General features: G+C 42.4%; 1 protein-coding gene across 3 annotated transcripts in view; it reads left to right on the forward strand.

Moving 5' to 3' along the window:
• The window catches only part of ST7 (suppression of tumorigenicity 7), a 246,770-nt gene that overhangs the window by 161,065 nt on the left and 61,339 nt on the right, over positions 1-24,366 (forward strand). For all 3 annotated transcript variants that reach the window (XM_075014925.1, XM_075014909.1, XM_075014917.1), the window contains exon 8: positions 8,393-8,490. In XM_075014925.1, coding sequence (XP_074871026.1) covers positions 8,393-8,490 — 98 coding nt within the window. The remainder of the gene's footprint in view (positions 1-8,392; positions 8,491-24,366) is intronic.

Below are 24,366 nucleotides of genomic sequence, written 5' to 3' on the forward strand. Positions count from 1 at the left end.
CAATAATGTTGGTGGCTGCTAAGGGATAAATAAATAGACTTGGTGACTGAAAGATCTTATCTTGATGGAATAAGAGCAAGCTGTATCCGTTCCTCTGTCTTCCACCAGCTGCAAAAACCAGTGCACAACAACTTATCTTTATATGGTAAAACTGTTGAGACCCATTCACTAAAGTGACACCGGCAAAGGTAGATTGAATAGATTGAGATTCCTGTAGGAGTTCAGCAGAACCACAAATCAAAACAAAAAAATAAATCAAACACGGAGTGATCGGTAGGACTTATCAAAACTTTGATTAAGCCTGATAAAGCAGATACACTGGATATGACAGGCAGCTAGTATCTATTAGGTACTTCGTATACCTATGTATAAAATGCCAGTGCCAGCTAATGCACAAAAAATTGGGAAGCTGACTGATCTCAGTTATTCTTGTCATGTGTCAGAGGTAAAAGAGCAAGTCAACAAACAACATAAATCCAACTGTGGACATATATGAAGAACCAGCTCTTCAATGGTGTGGACTTCAACTGTGGACATATATAAAGAACCAGCTCTTCAATACTAAGCAGGTGTGGTCGCCCTGCTCCAATGCTCCTGTGGCGCTGTCCAGTGTGTCTCCACAGCCCACCACATTAGTGATGTGTCCACCATCACAGCTGTCCAAGACTGAGGATGCCAGTGCCAGCTAATGCACAAAAAATTGGGAAGCTGCACCACTCCTCTTGTTCACCAGACAATGCAGTAATCTCTGTTTCGCCTTCCCTTACAGACAACTCATGGGCTTTCTAGGAGCTATTTTGGTGGGTGGCCCAGGCTCAGGATTAGGATCCGCAGGAGGTGTAGGTCAAACAGTACAGACTTCTCCTCACCCTGCAATCTCCCACCTTCTCCAGAACTGTGATGCCTATAGATGAAGCCATGGTGGATCCCACAAATGTCACCTGGCAGATGCTGGCATACATTCCTCCCACCAACAAGAGGGCTGAAAAGTGCTATTTTGTGGCCTCTAAGGCTGCAGAGTTTCTGTTCCTTCATCCTCAACCAAACTCATTAGTGATTGATGCCACCTGTAACAAAACCTATTCCTTTCATTCCACTCCTCAGGACAAGGCAGGCAAGAAGTGGGACATCATGGGGCACGAAGTTTATTCTTTAGGCACATGGCTCTTGTGGGCGGCAAACAATGTGACCATGCTGGCCAACTATGACCATCTTAACTATTCCAAACTGCAGGATTTGGTTCCCTCCTGACCTGAGCAGCAATGCCTGGCTCTCACAACTGTCATCCACAAAGAGCACACAATCATCCGTTCGGTGCTCCAGTCCACAATGGACATAACCAACATGGCAGCTAGAGTCATGACCTCGGCTGTGGTTATGAAGTGTACGTTGTGTCTCCAACCCTTAGGGGTTCCAAATGATCTGCAGCAGAAGGTGAAGGACCTTCTTTTTGACAAACACCACCTATTTGTGGAGAAAACAGATGAGGTCCTACACTTGATGAAGTCTTCTCGTACCACGCTGTACACACTGGGGATGTGCAACATCCCCGTTTAAACGTTCTTGGTACTCTCCCTACCAATGACCATAGGTGCAGTTCCAGCAACAACCACAGTGCTTTGAACCTTGCCAATGGCACAGATCCCAGAGGTGTTCAGTGACAACCTCTCCAGCAGTCCACAACATCCCATCCTCAACAGCCTAAGCAGCAGTTTGAGGTTTTGGTTGGGAGTCTGAGAGATCTTCCCATTTGAGCCACTCCACAACCTGGTCACCATCCATTCCACCACTGCCTCTGCCTGTTTTTCCACCACTGAGGTGCCATTACTTTAGACAAGTGGTTTCTGGAGCTAGTGGCCTGGGGGCATTCCATCCCATTTACCTCTTACCCCCCCCACACCCTGTCTTTCTTCAGCGACTCTTCTCGTGAGCATCTGCTCGAGCAAGAGGTACAGCACCTCCTCCATCTGGGTGCCATCAAGCTGATTCCAGTGGAGTTTCAGGGAAGAGGGTTCTATTCCATGTACTTCCTAACCCCAAAAAAGAACCATGAGTGGAAGCCAATCCTTGACCTCTGGAGGCTACAGAAATACATTCTCTATCGACGATTCAAGATGGTGACTCTTGCAACCATTATCCTGGCACTGGACAGAGGTAACTGACTCCCAGCTTTGACCTACATGATGCCTACTTCCACATCACATCTGCCCAGCACACAGGCACTTCTTTCATTTTACAGTGAGATCCACCACTACCAATACCGTGTCCTCCTGTTCGGCTCTTCACCACACCCAGGGTGTTCTCCAAGACTCTGGTGCTCCTGGCAGCCCACCTGCCATTTCTGGATGATTGCCTCATAAAAGTACCGTAATTTCTGGAGGACCTTTGCATGGTGAGAGTCACCACAGACCTCCTGCTCAGCCTGGGCTTCCACATAAACTATGAAAAGCCCACACTTCAACCCGTGCAGTCCTGGAGTTCACCAGAGTCCACATAAACACTATCACCTCCTGGACCACGCTCCTGATTCAAAGATTCCAGGACCTGTGCAATCTCATCCTGGTGGCTTCATGAGGCAGCTGAGTACACGGTTAAGGTCCCAAATAGGGAACAGAGGGTTTACTGATAGAAAGGTGTCTTGCAAACCATATGTAGAAAGATACATTCACAAGGATTGCTCATTTTTCAAGAAAATAGGTACTTACAGTGCTGCACCGCGCCATATGTCTTTCAGACACGAGAAGATTTATGGTTGCCCGTAGTATCTTGATTCTGCTCCTTTATGCATCCATTCTGTGCTCTGAATAAAGCAGTAGTTACTTGGAAGACATACTGTAAACTCTGTCATAACTAGCATTCTATCATCTGGACCTTACAAATAACCATCATTTTAAGCATAAGTAAATTTTAGTTACGTTTCCCATAAGTACAGTATAGTGAAAGAAAATACAAATAAATACAGGAAATACAGTATAAGCTTACAGTGTGCAAGGCAACTGTTGTTGGTCAAGTACTCTGCATACATTTTTTTATTAATATCTAATCCTGTTTTTCTTTCGTGTTATGCATTGCTAGAAATACATCTCTATTATCCAGAATATTTGAATATCCAACAACCTCCCAGTCCCAGGGCTGCCAGATATGAAAGAGTTTACTGAAGTATTTGATCATGTAATTAAAAACTAAGTCATAAGACATATGAATAAAGGACCCCATTAAGTCTCTGTAAATCTGGCATTTCCTAACTTTGCAACCTAAATAAATTGGGGAGACAGTTTCTGTTCAATTTTCTGTTATTGTAAAGGAAAGCATAAAAATACATTCTATGAAGTACAACTGTAACTTTTCCTGAGGGACAAAATAAGAAAAAAGATTTAGCAATTATTAACAGTTTATATTTCAGCAAAAGCTGCATGGAATTTTGTGGAACAAAAAAAAGGACACTTTTATAGGACATTCCCCCTGTGGAACATCAAAGGCCTACTGCAGATAATAACTTTTCAAAGAAAAGGTCTAAAGGTCATTTATTAGAGAAAGTAGCAAGCTTATAGTAACTCCTTGCTTAATGCTGTAGTTATGTTCCACAAAAATGCTGCTTCAAGTGAAACGATGTTAAGTGAATACAATTTCCCTATAAAAATGAATGTAAATGAAGGGCTTAGGTTCCAGGGAAATTTTATTCAGCAGACAAAAGGCTGAAAGCAGTCTGTCCACAGTTACACTGACCTGAACTGCTGGCAGCAGTGTGCAAATAGGAGGTTTCAAAAATGCCTGGAAAAAATCAGGCATAAGAGATTGACGACAAAGGAGGAGTGTCACCATGGCCGTTTCCACACAGGCCACTTCCTTTGGAAGTGGCATGCTAATACAAGGAGCGAAAGATGCTAATGAGGCGCAATGCAAATTCCCCGTACCTCATTAGCATAATGTCATGTGATTTGGAGTCCAGAAGACCGTTCTTCCAGACTCCAAAATGCCGTGTAGAAGCGCGGCCCCAGGCGGGGGGCTTCTGGAGGGAAGTCCTCCTTCTGGAGGCCCCTTCTTCCCAAAAATTTTCAGGAAGGACTTCCTTCCAGAAGCCCCCCCGGCAGCCGTGCTTCTACACGGCATTTTGGAGTCTGGAAGAACGGTCTTCTGGACTCCAAATCACATGGCATTATGCTAATGAGGTGTGGGGAATTTGCATCCATGCCTCATTAGCATCTTTCGCTCCCTGTATTAGCATGTAGAAACGGCCCACGAGAACCAAGTTTACACTGCATTTTTTCTTCTGGCAGTAGTCTCTGCTGGGGAGTGCATATGCAAACGAGCAGCCATTTGCATTTTTGAAAACCCCCATTTGCATATGCTGCCAGCAGTTTAGGGCACTGTAACCGTAGCCTATAAATTTTAAACAATTTGATACTGTACACAACAATGATGAGTGTGAAGCTTGGTTTCGGTGGTGGAGTCAGAAGGTGAAATATTTCCCGGGGAATGTCTTTATACTATATGATGAATTAGCGCTTGGCTGCGCCCTCAAGGGTCAACATATTGTTAATGTAACCTCACATGTTAGAGGTAGCATGGACTGAGGCAGGAGGGAGGAAACACAATAGAGCCATGGCAGTGGCTGCAGAAGCTTCCCTGCAGAAATGCGGTGCAGAGTAGGAGGCTTGATGGGGAGGTGGAAGGCAAACATCCTGACATCAGCACTTCCCCACCACTTCCCCCACGTAGCAAGCAGGAGGCTCCTGGGAGCAACTCCAAGGCAGAGGGCAGGAGCAGTATGGCTGGGGTGGGAGGGGCTGCTGATGGGAGACTGCCAGTCCACCCTGGTTCCAGACACACCCTCTCCCTGAGAAAAGGCTGCTTTCCCAGAAAATCCTACAAGTAGTGGACAAAGCAGACAGCCAGAGGACATTATAAGGGAACACTGCACAACTTTTTAAACAAGCATCTGACATGAGAAGTCATTCTTCCGCTCTACTCTGCACTGGTTAGGCCTCAGTTGGAGTATTGTGTCCAGTTCTGGGCACCACATTTCACGAAAGATGTGGAGAAATTGAAAAGGATCCAGAAAAGAGCAACAAGAATGATCAAAGCTCTAGAGAGCATGACACAAAGAGAGGCTGAAAGAACAGGGCTTGTTTCGTTTGGAAAAAAAAGAAGATTGAGGGGGGAACATGATAGCGGTTTTCAGATATCTAAAAGGGTGTTATAAGGAGGAGGGAGAAAACTTGTTCTTTTTGGCCTCTGAGGATAGAACAAAAGGCAATGGACTTAAACTGCAGCAAGGCAGGTTTAGGTTGGACGTTAAGAAAAGGTTCCTAACTGTCAAGGTGGTCAAACAGTGGAATAAATTGCACAGGGGGGTTGTGGAATCTCCATGTCTGGAGATATTTAAGGACAGGTTAGATAAATGTCTATCAGGGGTGGTCTAGACAGTACTTGGTCCTGCCATGATGGCAGGGGGCTGGACTCGATGACCTCTCAAGCTCCCTTCCAGTCCTAGTATTCTATGATCTCCTCTAATAGATAAGCAAAGTAACAATGAAACACCATTAATTGGGACAACATGAAGTGAGGAGTTACTGAAGTAAATAGAAGGGTCCTTGCCCCTTCCCCCTGTAATGAAAATAAATATATCTGGTCCAACTGTCAGCTTCTAAAAATGGCAGTACAAAGAAGTAGGTAGTCAGCTTTGTATGGGGAATCAGGGAGCTGATCTGGTTAAGCAGCAAACTAATTTTCATACGTGTATTTCCTTCATTCTACTGACAACATATGAGTTTGGGTCTTCGTAGATAGTATGGCCTTGTAATGAAGAGACAAGTCTGAGAGTCAGGATAACCACTAGCAATGGTGTGAAAGTGAAGTGTAGACAGGCCACTGTATTTTAGTCACCATGTCATCTAACTATACTCAGAGCAAATATAACTGGCAGAGTAGTTCAAATACTGACTGTCACCAGGTCTGCCAGTCTATGCTAGCATTTTCACTGTTCGTACCACAAGTGAAGCCAAACCGGAAACAGTGTAACTGTAGGAAGTGTTAAGAAATTTGCTGTGTAGACAAAGTCAAAATGACTCACATTTCCCCCATCTTATGGATGGATGTGAATACCTGCACTTTCCTGCTCTTTGTGGCCAGTTCACAGCCATGCCTGGTTAAAAAAAAAATTCTAATGTAAAATATAATAATCCCAATCATTAAGTATTTATTAACTAAATTAAAGCCTTCATAAATAAAAGGACAGGTGAAAATGTATTTAATGTGTGGATGGTACTTCTTTACGGCCACGTCTACATTTTCCCCGAACTTTGAAGGGGGCATGGTAATCAGTCTGCTGGGAGATTATTAATGAAGTGCTGTGGTGAATATTCAGTACTTCGTTCAGCTGATTCTTTGAAGTGTCAAACTCCGAAGTGCTGGCATGTGTCTAGCTGCAAGCGCTTTGAAGTGCCCATGCTATTTCGAATTGCCTTTGAAGTTTTGGGGAGTAAAGGCACTTCAAAGGAGGAAGTGCCCATGGCTACACGGCATGCTGGCACTTCGAAGTTTGGCACTTCGAAGTTTTGCGGCAGAGAATTAGCCTAATGAAGTGCTGCATATTAGTAATCACCCAGCAGCCTGATTACCATGCCCCGTCGAAGGAGGCAAGTGTAGATGTAGCCTACCTGACAGGAATGATGTGAGGTTCAATTCAGCAGTGAGTGAGATATGGGTTAGGTATATGCATCACTTATTTCCTACTTAAAATCTCCTGTAATGACTGGTGTCTAAACAGTGTGTTGGCCCTTTGCTTAAGGGTGCTTCTCAATGGTAAATATTATTCTGTTGCCAGCCCCTTGTGATGCTGTTGGGATGGAAAGGAGTGGACATTCTTGCAAGAGGGACCCATGATATGTTTTCTTAAACACTACAAATACCTACATTTATGTTTATGTGTACATACATTGATGCACACGTGGTATTTAACGTTCTAAAGAGTGAAGCCATGATTTTCAAAAGTGACTGTTGACAGGGTCTGAATTTTAGAAAGTGCTGTCCACCTTCCCATTAAAGGACCTTTTAGAAGTCTTAGTTCGGCATCCCAAATCACTAGTCGCTTTTGAAAATCTTGGCTTAAAGGGTGATCTTGATGACATAAGAAGAAAACAAGTTGGGCCATTTCTTCAGTCATTGTTAACTCTTAAGGAATCCCAGTTTGATAGATGTAACCTACTAATTACACCATATATAGACATTAAAAACAGATGGAACTAATGAATCTTTTATTAAATATATAGGAATTAGTGCAGAGATAAGGAATTACATAATATAAAATAAAGCTGAAAAAATTCCTTCTTCTACATTATTTATTTTCTCTTCTAAAGTCAGACCTTTCAGCCTGTTGCTTAATCTATCTGAAAAGTATAATCACAGCTTTAAAATAATTTGTAGGAGCTTGGAATGTTTTCAGCGCACATCTTGTTCTTATTATTAAAGACGTGAAAATATTAGGACTATTGTCTCAAAATCTTTAAAGGCTGTATATTCTACATGAACATAATCTCTAACAGGTGTGTTATATTTTCTTTATATGGTAATTTTGTAGATGATTAACTATATGCACATTTCCTGTTGTCCAAAATCATGTTAGAAGGACACATTTTAATTCTAGTCAGAGAATGATTATTGGTCCTCACAGAAGACAAGAGTTTTATGTTCTATGTAAGCTATTGCTGCAGCTATTTACCTTTTGGTGACTTCTTTGCTAGCAGGGCATGTTTTCTTCTATAATATTGTGATATCTGGAATCTGTTAATTTGCCATCCATACTTGGCTGCTCTTGGGATCTGAAGATGATTATGATGTCACGAGCAATAGGGCAACAATAATGTAAAACAGAATTTCAAAATTAACTGCCTTTTCTTATTAAGAGTTGGTTTTTAACCCATACAAAGCCAAATGCAGAATGTGACATTCACTTTTATAAGCATCCTGTGTCATTTGATTGCTATACTAGTTGATAAATAGGCAAGTAGAGTAATTTCTTGTTAATTGTTTAATACTGCTCATTAATTGTATGTCTTAGTTGACTAGCCGTTGCATTCTTTGATTGTTGTATGCTGTAGAGTTCTCATGTTTAGAAGACTTCCTTAACTTTGAGGCCTTCATAGACCTGGTGCCAAATGATGCTGTTATTAATAGCATTGTATATCTGGAGTAACTCTGTTGACTTCAGATGAGTTATACCAAATTTTCATCAGTGTAACCAACAACAGAATTTGGCCCAGATACTTTGCTGAATTCACTGTGATATCCATGGATAAGAATGTTTAGTGACCACTACAGTTTATACTATGTGGGGAAGTTAAATGGACCTTTGCTTTATATGTTCTTTTTTAATCTTCTTTTTCTTCTGCAGGACGGGATACCAATGTGCTGGTATACATAAAACGGAGGCTGGCAATGTGTGCAAGGAAGCTGGGAAGGACCAGGGAAGCTGTAAAAATGATGAGAGATGTGAGTCTGGATTTGTGTTTATATTTGTATATAACTCTGTCCTGTGATAGCAAAGGCATGGAATGATGATCAGTTTGAGGATTATAAATATAGTTGGCAATATGAATGCTACTAATAGTTAATATACAAATTAGACACAAAATCTATGTTAATGGCAGCCCATAGAATGGATTATGTTGATTTCATGATCATCAATTCAATAACGAGCATTATTGATGTTGTTCAATGTGTGGGCTGTTCCTTATTTACTGCACACCATGCAAACCTGGTTTTGAAAACAGAATTTTTTATTTATGGTCTTTTCTATATCATTTATCATTGTTGGATCTGGGTGGCCATTGTAAATTTCAGAGGTTGAAGCTTTTAAGATGAGTCGCAAACTATGATTATGTTGCTGTCTCCAGTGCTGAAACCCCGTGCAGGGAAGGACGTGCCATTGTCTGGAAGCATGGTCCGCACTGTCCGGCAGCCACATGGTGGCAGGAGGAGGCTAGCCTGCCGGCCGCGTTACACATTGGAGTGGGGGAAAGTGTAAAAATGTGAAGTGCAGGAAACAAATTTCTTGGCCTCTCCTGCTAAATCCTGCAGGGAAGAAGCCCTTTCAAGCACTGAAACCCCACTCAGGACAGAGCATGCCGCTGTCTGCTGGCATGGTCCGCACAGCCTGTCAGCCTCTCCTGTGTGTGTGTGTTGGGGCTGGGGAGGGGGGGCGGTGCTTGGGACTGCTGAGCATCCCTGGTGTTTACTCAGCACAGATTCATCCACCCACACAGAAATGAGATCCTGGATCTCCTGATGGCTCCATGGTGCCCTTTTGCGACCCTGAAAAATCATGGCTAGGTGTGATTGCCATGCTGGCCAGAAATAAAATGAATTCAAATTGCTGGCCTTCTTGTTTCCTACCTCCTGCAAACCTGGAGAGCAGTGGAGGTGAAAGCAGCCGGAATGGACACATTCAGGGCATTGTGAGATACCTCTGGAGGCCGATAAGATGGATTTAAAGTAATGCTGTTTCCACACTAGCTTTAATTCAACCTTTCAAATCCAAGCTTGGTGTTACACAGCATTGGAGGAATGGAGCAAGAAAGTGTACCTTAGTGCCCCTTAAATCGACTTAATGGTATTTGCAGGGAAGACCATCATATTGTAAATTTGAGTTAAGTACCTTAAAATTAACTTTATGCTCTAGTGTAGGCATAGCCTAAGAAGGGATGGAGATAGAACTAAACTTCAAATATGGCCATTTCCCCTTACAGACACTGGGTTAGATATCCTCAGACCTAGATTTTGCCTCCTTTACAGCTCCCTGCCTGTGGTGAATTTGTCCTTTGTGCTAGTTCTGAGAGACTGCTTCAAGCAACAGCCATCCTCTGGTCATGACCCTGATACATGGAGGTCAAGAATGAGAGTGGCTGTGTACTACTGATGGTTCCCCCTTTACACCAAGTCATTTAAGCCAGATTTACAGGTGCTTTGCTCTACCGATGTTTGAGCAGAGGGTCTAGCCCTTTGTTTTTTAGGTGGATGAGTGAGTCTCTTCATTTTTTTATGAGTGACGTGAATAATATTTTTATGAAGGCGTTGTAAGAACTTTAATATGCTATTGATAGTGTATCTGTGATTGATGAGGGTGGTGAGTATTCACCATAAAGGAATATTAAAAATATGTTGGCTGGGGATTGCTGAATGCCATTGTTATGGGAGAGAATTGAAGGCCCTATTTGTGCTGGAATAACTGAACACAGATTTCTCATGACATGTAAGCAAAGGAGATAACAAATAAAGAGGTGTATGATGCCATCTGGAAAACATGTCTGGGACTTAGAGAATCTTTGCTATTTTGAGAAAATAAAAGAGTATTGGCTGTTAAATTACTTACCTATATGAGGGCCATCTTGATAATATAATTGATGTATCACCCTGTGTTGCCTGAATTCTACGCACAAGAGAAGATTGGGGTTCTGTTTGCAAGCCTGTTCTGGAATACACCCAGAAAACCAATGATTGTGGATTTAAATAGGATTTGGGGTTTATGTATTTGGTCATTAGGAGTAGAAAAATATGTAACATAATACTGCTTTTAAGATATTTCAGTTTTACACATAGGACGAAGTTATTTGAGTGTTATCGACTATCTCATCATCTCTATTTACGAGCGGATTAATCTGGCAATAATGTTGTGTCACAGACTGCACTGAAGATCTTGAATAATTTTTATGATGATTAAACTGCTTTAATCTGGCACACAGAGCTCAGCAGACTTTATCAGTATTACCTAGTAACGCATAATTTATATAGAAGAAGTGTATGTGGGTGTTGCTTTTATTTAGACATCTGCCAATAACTAATGGTTCATTATGATACTGATACAAAAACCAAAAGCCAGGCACTTTTCTGGAAACAATGTGCTAAATTTTGACCTCATGCAGGACAGTATATGGATTAACTCTGCTGCAGTTAATTGAGATACTCTAAATTTATTCCAATCTATGTAGAGTATGGTCCAGTATGCATAGAATGGATCAGAGATCTTACTCACCTGAGTGAAACTCAAGGCTGAGTTTGAGTAAAGCTGTTTGAGTAAAAAAGATATAAGCATGAGTGTTCTAAGAGATTTAGTTTTGTTTGACAAGCATGGAGATAATTATGTCTGATCCTCTTCAGGTGGACTTGCCTAGAAAGACTCTTAGACTCTTGTAGAAAGGCTCGTGCAGAAACACAGGTTGGCCAATTCAGGACATGTTTTGGAGTTAACTGCGTTGCATTGCAACTCTTTTACTTGCGCAGTCCCTTACTCTGAAATGAATAGGCTGTTTTTGGACTGCAGTCTTCTCTGTAAGCTGAACCCTTATGAGCGGGCAAGGCAGTTATATACAGGATGGTGAATATGGAAGTAGTGATCACTAGACTAAGAAAAGTGGATCAATACAGGTAGAGAGGTGGATCATTTCCTTGAGTGAGTCACTGAAATTCACAAAAAAAATCAATTTTAGGACATAACATGTGGGAAACTTAATGGGCTTATTTTGCTAAATGACTTTGAGCATTCAAGGACTGATCCAGAGAAAATTTATGCTGTGGTCAAAACTTTCTTTGGAGAATGTTTTATGATCATTTAAACTAAAATAATAGTGTAATCCCAGAGGCACTGAGACTACTGACAAGGGAGAGTGAAGTCTCTGCTACAGCTTTGGCTCAGAGCGAGCTGGCCTTTGGCTCATATAGTAGAGCACAGGGCTTTAGCACCATGGTCACAGGTTGATTCCCTCCTACCAGTGACCTGGGTCCATCAGTGTTACCAGAGTTTTAAGGGGGAGGAAACATATATAAGTCAGGCCAGTGACTGGCAGACGGAGCCAAACAAAATGACAGGTCCAAAGGAACTAGGGGCCACAGGCTGAGTCCTCTTCAAGAGATAAAACCAAACCAAACCTCCTCAACCAGACATTTCTTAAACCTACTGAGCGTATAAGTCATATAAAATGTATATAGCACAAAGATCTCTACTGCCTTCTGTATCATAAAAAGCTAATGGGTATGTCCCATGGCTTCCAGCATGGTGACACTGTTAAAATGATACCCAGTCTCCTGGCGCTTGTGCACATCTTCATTCTTACGTTTCTGATTGTCCATTTTTTAAAACTTAAACAGAGAAAGATTTTGGAGATCATCCGTATGTGCTATTCTGTCTCTCTAAACTTCCCAGCCTTTTGTGAACCAGTAGGCCATTTCCTCTCTTTTAAATTTAATTTTGAAATCTTCTTACATGCTTAATCACTTCAGTGATTTTCCCTAACAAGTACTTGGTATTCTGTGAATAAAGCAAAGTCTAATGTATTTGGGAGGAAGGGATGCAGAGGATGATGGAGAAGAAAGACTCTGCTTTCATGCTTTGTAATGTGGCTAATCATTGCTGGAAAACAGACTAAATAGTTATAAGTTATTCTCTGTTGTTCTATTGATCATTTTTGCATGAAGCTGTGATTACAAAAATAACATACATCTGGTGCAATTCAACTTCCCCTGGTTATATGCAATATATCCCTTTAAAACTTCTCTTTATTCTTCAAACAAGTGACTTTTTTTATTGTACGTACACTGAACTGCAGAGCAGTGTCTGGAGCCTTTGGCATTATTGTAATTATATTTTTTCAAAAGGACACAGTTCCAACTTTGAAAGTTTTGAACAGCCCTTTTAATCCTCTGGTTTGGCTAGGAAAGAAGACAATTCCTGAACGTTCAAAGGAAGCTCTACCGGGGTCTCAGATCCAATGAAATTATTCCTCTGTTGTGTAGTTTGAGACTGTAATTGTTAACCTTGAGCCACACATAAAATAAATACAATACCCCTATACTTAAATGTAATGTTTCGTGATCAGACTTGGCAATAGCCAGGAAATAGAGACATGAAGCTGAAATTAGGGATGTTAACAATTAACCGGTATGGATTGAAGCCTCCCCCCTGCCCAGCATGGGGAAGAGGTTGCTTCAGCCCCACAGGGCCACTGTGAGTGGGAAGTGTTCCACCGTGATTAGAGCAGCGTCCATCTGCCACAGCCCAGGAAAGAAAGTGGGGGCTGCTGGGGAGGCCACTCCAGCTCAGCCAGGCTAGAGTGCCCCACCCTTCTGTGGGAAGTATCTGCTCCAGCTGAGCTGGGGCACCCCCTCCCATGGTGCACACGGGACTATAGCTACTCTGGCCTGGCTGGAGTGTCCCTGGTTACGGCATGCCAGGTTCAACAGGGAACTGGGGCTGCTCTGGCCCAGTTGGAGCATCTCTGCTTGTGGCGCGTCTAGGACAGCCAGGAACTGGGGCTGCTCTGGCTGTGCTGGAGCACCCGCCATCATCATCACCAACCACCCATGGTGGTGCTGTGGTAAGGGACACTCCAACCAGGCTGGAGCACTCCCAGTCCCCAGCATGCCATGGGAAGGGGTATTCCAGCCAGTGTGTCTGCACGAGCCCCCTCCTTTCAGAAGGGGCCTGCTAATGAGGGAGTTCAGAAGATGCTAGTGAGGCCCTGCCATGAATATGCAACACCTCATAAGCATAGTGGCGGTTGCAATGATTTGAAAGTGCCGCTTTCGAACCATGCGCCACCCACGTAGCCAGGGGCCTTTCTAAACAACCCCCCCAATCTTTGAAAGCCCCTTTTTTCCTAAAACAAATGGGAAAAAGGGGCTTTTGAAGTCTGGGGAGTCCTTTTGAGAGGCCCCCCCCACTACATGGGTGGCACACTATTCAAAAGCACCACTTTCGAATCGCCATGGCTTCCGTTATGCTAATGAGGCGCTGCATATTTACAGCAACACCTCATTAGCATCTTCCGAACTCCCTCATTAGCATGCCGCTTCCAAAAGTAGGGGGCTTGTGCAGACGCACCCAATGTGTTTTGGTTTGTTATTTTATTGAGCACATATAAACAACAAATAATAATGGCATATAGTGCATTACAAAATATCTATACATGTGCATTGCTAGTGCAGCTAGAAGCTTCTGAGAATAAATGTGTCGTCACCAAGTTATATACAAGATCATTTATCCACCTCTACGTTCCCCTGAGTCCCAAGGACAATATGTAGGGCATGTACTGTAACTTAAAACTGTTTTCTGTATGAATAATAAATCATTGCTAATTGGTGTATGGGGTTAATATCACAGGGAGAAAACTGGACACAAAAATCTATGGCTGCATTCCCCAAGAACATTCAAAAATTATATCTAAATGTAGAAAAATTGATGAGTGAAATATTCTGAAGGAAGTCAGTCTGCCTCCCATAAACCACCTTTGTACAGATAAAACTTGTTCCTCCTCCAATAAATCAAGAGGGGATTTCTATGCACAGAAAAGCATTTTTAATGAATCAACACCCTAGCCCATCAATCACAGAAACCACTGAACCTAAATCTTGAAATATTGCTTGGGGTGAGTCTGGAAATGTGACTCCAAGGAATAATGAGATGACATACAGTAATTTAATATGTTTCCAGCATTCTTTTGTCAGTTTTCAATCTTAAAGTCAAAATCACACATATTTTAATATAAGTATTAGTTATCTGGTAGTGTTTTCTATGCAGCCACATAGTTTTGTCCCAATACACCCAAATCAAATATAACACGTACTAGTTACAAGATCCAGTCCTAATTTCATCACTAGAAGATGCTTTTGATTAGATTAAATTCAAAGAAAATCCCAAACTAGTTATTGTCTTCTACATTGTTTATAGATTTATATCTTAAAATATTCCACTTTAACATTTTAGTTTAGAGACACGCGTTCATGGCCCTATTGGGCAGTGCCTCTGCTGGTGTAATCAAGCCTAGCTCAGTGGAGCTGGGCCCAGTTACGTCACCAGACGATCCAACCCATTCTATTGTGCTAAGGAACTGCAGCTGTTACCACAGAAATTGTCAGCTAGTTGTGACCGGTGTGGCAGTTACTTTAGAGTGTTTTGGCTCCTAGAAATACGCAAGGGGGAAACTCCTTGTTAAAGTTTGATGCATGTTTTGCGGGAGTCTACTCCATATCTTCGTACAAGAGGTCTGTTTTTTTTGAAGCAAAGTGAGGTGTTGCAGTAGTCGCCACTAAAGAGAATGCATTTATCTTGTCATAGTATGGTGCTTTAAAAAGGGAACTTAGGGAAAAGAGTTGAAAAAATAATAAAGCTGATAATTTGATTAACATAGATTTGTGACGTCACTGAAAATAAATCTGTTGTTTTAGGGCGAGACCGGTGTCTGTTGGGCACAGCCCAGAGTAAGCATGCAGACTGCATGGAGCAACACTGGCTGGAAACAGCGGAAACTCCAGCTGTTCTGCTTCTGTGACTATGCTGTACAGAGGGATCTTGGACAATATTAAATTCCTTTAGGGTCTTCAGTCCACTGCTCCTTGAGAGCTGGCTCTCATCTTGCAGTTGGTATGGGGGAAGAGGGAACAGGCTCTTTTTTTTTGCCTCTCAGGGGAATCTAGAATTTGGCCAATAGTGAGCAGGCCTAGTTTTAGGGGTGGGTTAAGAGTAGGGTTGCCAGGCACACGACTGTGAATAGAAACACTTGTTCAAAACACTAACATGGGGGGAAAAGTAGACATGCTGGTGGGTAGAGATGACCAGAGTGACTGAGACAAATTGGAGGACTGAGCCAAAAAAAATCTGATAAGGTGCAATAAGGACAAATGCAGAGTCCTGTACTTAGGATGGAAGAATTCCATGCACTGCTTCAGGCTGGGACTGACTTGCTGACTTGACTGACTGACTGATTTACTAAGTGGCGTCTGCAAAAAAGGACCTAGTAATTACAGCGAAGAAGATGGATATGAGTCAACAGTGTGTCCTTGTTACCAAGTATGCTAATGGAATATTGGACTGCGTTAGTAGGAGCATAGCCCGCAGCTCAAAGAAAGTGATTATTCCTCTCTGTTCAGTATTGGTGAGGCCACATCTGGAATATTGTGTCTAGTTTTGGGCTTCCCACTACAGGAAGAATGTGGACAAATTGGAGATTCCAGCAGAGAGCAACCAAATGATTAGCAGATTAGACACATGACTTAGAAGCAGAGGCTGAGGGACCTGGGATTATTTAGTCTACAGAAGAGAAGAGGGAGGGAGGATTTGATTGCAGACTTGAAACTACCTCAGGGAGGGTTCTGAAGAGGATGGAGCCTGGCTATTCTCAGTGGTGGCAGAAGACAGAACAAGGAACAATAGTCTGAAATTGCAGAGTGTGTGTGTGTGTGCGTGCGCGCGCAGGGGGGTTAGGTTGGATATTAGGAAAAACTACTTCATGGGGAGTGATGGAGCACTGGAATGGGTTGCCTAGAGAAGCGGTGGAATCTCAGAGAGATTTTTAAGGCCCAGCTTGACAAAGCTCTGGCTGAAATGCTTTAGATGGAATTTGTCCTCTTTTGAGCTGGGGGTTGGACTAGATGACCCCCTCAAGTCTCTTCTAACCCTAATCTTCTATAATTCTGTGAAAATGGACCCTGGTCAGCACTGCTGTCTGGGCCATTAAAAGTCCACTTGGTGGTGCAGCTCTGCCCTGCCTCCAAGTAGCTCCCAGAAGCAGCCGCCATGTCCTTGTGTTCCTGAGCTCTCTAGCTGGGAGAAACTGCACCGCAGCAGCTCTCTGGCCACTTGGCTCCCCCAGCTGGTGGGCAGACAGCTGCTGTGGCGGGACTTGTCCCCTGCTTCCCCCAGTCAAGCTCAGATCAAAATTGCGTATACTGGGGCATTACTGTGTTTATATTTTCTTTGTGGCAGACAGGAAAAACTTAGGTTTCTGTTCCAGGTGGCTGAGAAAAATTGTAACTGCTCCTTATATGACACGCTCCTCCTCTAAGACTTGTATCTCTCAGGTTTTTAGGCCTTAGCTGTGTCTTTATTAACAGTAGCCATCTTCCTTGTAGTGCCACACCGGGAAGAAATTATAAATTATAACTGCTTTCACAATGGACTATATGCTGACTGTTAGTTCAGCCCTGACTCTACCAGGTTCTTTATCTCGAGGCAACCAGTTTGGCTTACCAAGGAGACCCTTGGTGAGCTTAAACTCAAAACAGATGCATATAAGAAGTGGAAACTTGGGCAGATGACTAAGCAGAAGTATAAATACATGGCTGGAGAATGCCAGGGGGTAATCAGGAAAGTGAAAGCACAATTGTAATTGCAGCTAGCAAGGAAAGTGAAGGGGAACAAGAAAAGTTTCTACAGGCATATAAACAGAAAGCCGCACACCCTCCCTGATAATCCTCTGTTACTGGATGAGGGAGGTAACCTAGTGAGAGATGATCTAGGAAAGGCTAAAGTACTCAGTGCTTTTTTTGCCTTAGTCTTCACGGACAAGGTCTGCTCCCCGACTATGGCACTAGGCAATGCAGTATGGGAAGAAGGTGGGCAGCCCTTGGGGTTGAAAGAACGGGTTAAGAGCTATTTAGAAAAGCTAGACACACACAGATCCATGAGTCCAGATGTAATGCATCCAAGGGTACTGAGGGAATTGGCAGATGTCATTGCAGAGCCTTTGGCTATTATCTTTGAAAACTCGTGGATATCAGGAGAGGTCCTGAATGATTGGAAAAAGACAAATGTGGTGCCCATGTTTAAAAAAGGAAAGGAGGACAATCCAGGGAAATATAGGCCAGTCATCCTTACCTCTGTTTCCAGAAAAGTCATGGAGGGGATCCTCAGGGAATCCATTCTGAAGCACTTGGAGGAGGGGAAATTGATCAGGAGTAGTCAGTATGGATTCACCAAGGGCAAGTTGTGCTTGACCAATCTGATTAGCTTCAATGATGAAGTAACTGGCTCAATGGACATAGGAAAGTCAATGGATGAGATATACCTTGACTTTAGCAAAGCTTTTTATACAGTCTCCCACAACATTCTTGCCCATAAGTTTAGGAAGTATAGATTGGACACATGGACTGTAAGATGGATAGACACTGGCTTAATGGACGGGCTCAATGGATAGTGGTCAATGGCTCAAGGTCTAGTTGGCTGTCAGTTTCAAGTGGAGTGCCCCAAGGAACAGTTCTAGGGCCAGGACTATCAAAACAAAAATCAGTCAAGTAGCACTTTAAAGACTAGCAAAATAATTTATTAGAACATAAGAACGGCCATACTGGGTCAGACCAAAGGTGTATCCAGCCCAGTATCCTGTCTGCCGACAGTGACCAGTGCCAGGTGCCCCAGAGGAGGTGAACCAAAGACAATGATCAAGCGATTTGTCTCCTGCCATCTGTCTCCAGCCTTTGACTAAAGGCTAGAGGCACCATACTTTACCCTTGGCTAATAGCCATTTATGGACCTAAACTCCAAAACTTTATCAAGCTCTATTTTAAACTCTGTTAGAGTGCTGGCCTTCACAGCCTCCTCCAGCAAGGAGTTCCACAGCTTGACTGTGCGCTGTGTGAAGAAAAATTTTCTTTTATTAGTTTTGAACCTACTACCCATTAATTTCATTTGGTGTCCTCTACTTCTTATATTATGGGAACAAGTAAATAACTTTTCTGTATTCACTTTCTCCACACCATTCATGATTTTATATACCTCTATCATCTCGCCCCTCAATCTCCTCTTTTCTAGACTGAAAAGTCCCAGTCTCTCTAGCCTTTCCTCATATGGGACCCTTTCCAAACCCTTAATCATTTTAGTTGCCCTTTTCTGAACTTTTTCTAATGCCAGTATATCTTTTCTGAAGTGAGGAGACCACATCTGCACGCAGTACTCAAGATGTGGGCATACCATGGTTTTATATAGGGGAAGTATGATATTCTTCGTCTTATTTTCTATCCCTTTTTTAATAATTCCTAACATCCTATTTGCTTTACTGACTGCCGCTGCACACTGCATGGATGTTTTCAGAGAACTATCCACTATAATTCCAAGATCCCTTTCCTGATCTGTTGTATCTAAACTTGCCCCCATCACATTGTATGTATAATTGGGGTTATTTTTCCCAATGTGCATTACCTTACACTTACCCACATTAAATTTCATTTGCCATTTTGCTGCCCAATCACTCAGTTTGCTGAGATCTTTTTGTAGTTCTTCACAATCTACTTTGGTTTTGACTATCCTGAACAGCTTGGTATCATCTGCAAACTTTGCCACCTCACTGCTTACCCCTTTCTCTAGATCATTGACGAACAAGTTGAACAGGATTGGTCCCAGGACTGACCCTTGGGGAACACCACTATTTACCCGCCTCCCTTGTGAAAATTTACCATTTATTCCAACCCTTTGTTTCCTGTCTTGTAACCAGTTTCCAATCCATGAAAGGATCTTTCCCCCTGTCCCACGACCACCTAATTTACAAAAGAGCCTTTGGTGAGGGACCTTGTCAAAGGCTTTCTGGAAATCTAAGTATATTATGTCCACTGGATCCCCCCATCTGCATGTTTGTTAACCCCTTCAAAGAACTCTAATAGATTAGTAAGACATGACTTCCCTCTACAGAAACCATGCTGACTTTTGCCCAACAAATCATGTTCTTCTACGTGTCTGACAATTTTATTCTTTACTATTGTTTCTACTAATTTGCCCGGTACTGACATTAGACTTACCGGTCTGTGATTGCCAGGGTCTCCTCTAGAGCCGTTTTTCAATATTGCCGTTATATTAGCTATCTTCCAGTCATTGGGTACCGAAGCTGATTTAAAGGATAGGTTACAAACCACCATTAATAGCTCTGCAATTTCACATTTGAGTTCTTTCAGAACCCTTGGGTGAATGCCATCCGGTCCTGGAGACTTGTTACTGTTTAGCTTATCAATTAGTTCCAAAGCCTCTTCTACTGACACTTCAATCTGGGACAGTTCCTCAGATTTGTCACCTACAAAGGACGGCTCAGGTTTGGGAACCTCTGTAATATCCTCAGCCGTGAAGACTGAAGCAAAGAAATCATTTAGTTTCTCTGCAATGGCATTATCTTCCTTGATTGCTCCTTTTATATCTCTATCGTCCAGGGGTCACACTGCTTTTTTAGCAGGCTTCCTGCTTCTAATGTGCTTAAAAAAAAATTTACTATTGTTTTTTGAACTTATGGCTAACTGTTCCTCAAAATCTTTTTTGGCTTTTCTTATTACATTTTTACACTTAATTTGGCAGTGTTAATGTTCCTTTCTATTTTCCTCAATAGGATTTGACTTCCACTTTTTAAAGGATGCGTTTTTATCTCTCACTGCCTCTTTTACATGGTTGTTAAGCCACGGTGGCTCTTTTTTAGGTCTGTTACTGTGTTTTTTAATTTGGGGTATACATTTAAGTTGGGCCTCTCCTATGGTGTCCTTGAAAAGTTTCCACGCAGCCTGCAGGGATTTTACTTTAGTTACTCTACCTTTTAATTTCTGTTTAACTAACCTCCTCATTTTTGTATAATTCCCCTTTTTGAAATTAAATGCCAGAGTGTTGGACTGCTGCGGTGTTCTTCCCAACATGGGAATATTAAACGTTATTTTGCTATGGTCACTATTTCCAAGCAGTCCTGTAATAGTTGCTTCTTGGACCAGATCCTGCGTTCCAGTCAGTACTTGATCGAGAATTGACTCTCTCCTTGTGGGTTCCTGTACCAGCTGCTCCAAGAAGCAGTCATTTAAGGCATCGAGAAATTTTATCTCTGAATCCCGTCCTGAGGTGACGTGTACCCAGTCAATATGGGGATAATTGAAATCCCCTATTATTACTGAATTTTTTATTTTGATAGCCTCTCTAATTTCCCTTAACATCTCAGCATCACTATCACTGTCCTGGTTAGGTGGTCAATAATATATTCCTAGTGCCACAGTCCTATTAGAGGAAGGAATTGCTATCCATAATGATTCTATGGAGCAGTTTGATTCATTTAGGATTTTTACTTCATTTGAGTCTATATTATCTTTCACATATAGTACCACTCCACCACCCGCACGACCCGCACTTTCGCAAGCTCACCTAATAAATTATTTTGCTAGTCTTTAAAGTGCTACTTGACTGCTTTTTGTTTTGATAGTGTATAGACTAGTACGGCTCCCTCTCTGTTTCTAGGGCCAGGACTGTTCGACATCTTTATTAATGACCTGCATGAGGGGATGGATTGCACCCTCAACAAATTTGCCAATGACACTAAGCTGGGGGAGTGGTAGATACGCTGGAGGGTAGGGATAGGGTCCAGAGTGACCTAGATAAATTAGAGGATTGGGCCAAAAGAAATCTGTAGAGGCTCAGTGAGGACAAGTGCAAAGTCCTGCACTGAGGATGGAAGAATTTCAAGCATTGTTACAGGCTGGGTACCAACTGTCTAAGTAGCAGTGCAACAGAAAAGGACCTGGGGATTACAGTGGATGAGAAGCTGGATATGAGTCAACAGTGTGCACTAGTAGCCAAGAAGGCTAATGGCATATTGGGCTGCATTAGGAGAAGCATTTCCAGCAGATCTGGAGAAATTATTTCCCTCCACTCGGCACTGGTGAGGCCACATCTGGAGTATTGCATCCAGTTCTGGGTCCCCCAGTATAGAAGAGATGTGGACACATTGGAGAGGATTCAGCGGAGGGCAACGAAAATGATTAAGGGGCTGGAGCACATGACCTATGAGGAGAGGCTGAGAGATTTGGGCTTATTTAGTTTGCATAAGAGAAGACTGAAGGGCAAGTTGATAGCAGCCTTCAACTTCCTGAAAGGGGGCTCTGAAGAGGATGGAGAGAGTCTGTTCTCAATGGTGATAGATGGCAGAACAAGGAGCAATGATCTGAAGTTACAGAGGGAGAGGTGTACGTTGGATATTAGGAAAAACTGTTTCACCAGGCAGGTGGTGAAGCACTGGAATGCGTTACCAAGACTGGTGGTGGAATCTCCATCTGTAGAAGTTTTCAAGTCCCGGCTTGACATAGTCGTGGCTGGGATGATTTAGTTGGAGTTGATCCTGCTTTACTCAGGGGGCTGGACAAGATGACCTCCTGAGGTCCCTTCCAGCCCTAGAATTCTATGATTCTAAACACTGCAGAAAGCCACCTTAGGACGACAAGCATATAAAGGCTCCAGGTCTGAATGATGCTCAGTGCCCTCTCTTCTTTAGTATAATGGAAGGATTTATCTGTTTTTCATCATAATGCTGCTTCATTCTGTGTCCACATTCATAATTTCTAAGACACTGTCAATGTTGTTGTTCCTGTTCTTCATAAATTGAAGCCTTGCTCACAGTAATGAAATTTGCCAAATACTGTGCACATTTCAAACTTTTAAATTTTAAACCTTATTAGTATCAAAATGAGTAACATCCACTCTGAATTCAACAACTGCTACGGGCTGAACCTCTCTAATCCAGAATGCTCTTGTCTGGCAAACTCCGTAATCTGGCACGATTTTTGTTAGCCAAATGACTGCTTATTATGGGTGTGGCCCAGTTTCCCATCGTGCCATGTAATTTGTTGGTAGCCACCAGCACTGGCTCCCAGCGTGCTGTGCTGTTATTTAGCTGTAATTTACACATAAATGTCTTCTAAGAGCCTGGTAAGCAGTGGAAGTGTTGGTAATGTACTAGAAAATAATGACCACCTGTTGTCCAGAAAATTCTCTCATCTGGCACCAGTCAGGTCCCAAGGGTGCCAGATCAGAGAGGGTCAACTTGTATTATGTTCTTCTGAGGTATACCTGCAAGTGAAATAGAGTGCAAGTCTTTATTATATATTTTAAACACTGAAAAAAGGAATCCCCTTTTGAATTAAATTTTGACCCCCTTTTGTTGGTTTGTATTATAATGTTAAGGTATACAATTTTAGAAGTGTCTTTCTTTCCAACATGCTGTATCTGCCATGTGCAGTTCTAACCTTTCCATCAATTTAGAAATATTTTGAGTACCCAGTGTAAATATTACTTTTGGAAAATCTCAGTACTGAATTTCATGATACATACACTTTACAGAGTCTGTAACTGGTTGAAGCAATTAAAAATCACAATGGCTGCAGCTACACTGCATTCCACTTTTGAAAGCGGAATGCAAATAAGCAAAATCAGAAAAGAGATAGGGAAGACCAGTTCTTTCAAAAACGGGGTTTGTTTTCAAGGGAACCCCATCTATACAGCTGTTTTTGCTTCCAGAAAAGGCTCTTCTGGAAGTGAGATTGCATGAGAATATGCAAATAAAGTGCACAACATGTAAATCTGCACCTCATTTGAATTTCTAATCTTGGTCATTTGTGTTCTGCTTCCGAAAGCAGAATGCAGTGTAGTCACAGCCAATGAGAAAGAGCAACAACTCTGTTAGACTGTAACCTGAATCTTTAACTGACAATTCTACTGATCTCAAATTGTACCTGAATTTTTTTTTCTGGTCAGCGTTAGTTGCACTGAGAACTCTTTTGTATAGTAAGATCCCCACTTATCCAGATAAATATCAATGCTTCTTGCTCAATTTGATTATTGACTACCTTCTTCCAAAAAAGGAGGAGATTCATGCATTCTACCCAGTTTGTTCTTGTCTTCCTCAAGATCAACTCCTGATGTTGAAACTGTGGGGGCTTGTCTACACTACCTCCATGCTTCAAAGGGAGAATGGCAAGCAGGGTGTTGGGAGATTATTAATGAAGCGCTGCGCTGCATATACAGCACTTCATTAAGCTAATTCTCCCCCGCGGCAACTTCGAAGTGTTAAACTTCGAAGTGCTGGCTTGAGTGTAGCTGTGGCTCACTCACCGGCTCTTCGAAGTGCCTGGGCAACTTCGAAATCCCTTTACTCCTTGAGGACTGCCCAGGCACTTCGAAGTACCGGCAGGTGAGCTGCGGCTACACGCAAGCTGGCACTTCAAAGTGTTAAACTTCGAAGTTGCCGCAGGGGAGAATTAGCTTAATGAAGTGCTGCATATGCAGCGCAGCGCTTCATTAATAATCTCCTGACACCCTACTTACCATGCTCCCTTCGAAGTAGGGAAGTAGTGTAGACACAGCCTAGGAGTTTTACTATCATAGTTCAGAGTTTATTATCCTCTGTGGATTACCCCTCAGAAATCCAAGGAGCTTATTAAATACATGTATCTGTGATGGTGACTCTAACCAAAAGTTCGCAGTTGTTCAAATATCAAATAAAAAAAAAAAGTTACCCTCTTCACCTTCTGGTGCTTGTATAATTCTCAAACAATAGAAAGGACAGTGCAGTCAAGACATTGTTGTACAGCAGGCCAGAACAATGTTGATTTACCACTTCAGTCTCACTTAATCCTCAAGTACAGTTGGGGCAGTTTATACCTGGCAGTCTGCAAAGGGGTGAGTTTCATCCTGTAAGCATGGCACTTCTGTTTGGCTGGGTCTACAGGTGCCCCTTCCTTTCGAAAGGGGCATGTTAATGAGCAGCAAATTTCTCATGTTTATTTCTCATTAAGTTAGTCTAGCCTTCCATCAAG

Source organism: Carettochelys insculpta, chromosome 1 (assembly GCF_033958435.1).
Source record: "Carettochelys insculpta isolate YL-2023 chromosome 1, ASM3395843v1, whole genome shotgun sequence".
NCBI lineage: Eukaryota > Metazoa > Chordata > Testudines > Carettochelyidae > Carettochelys > Carettochelys insculpta.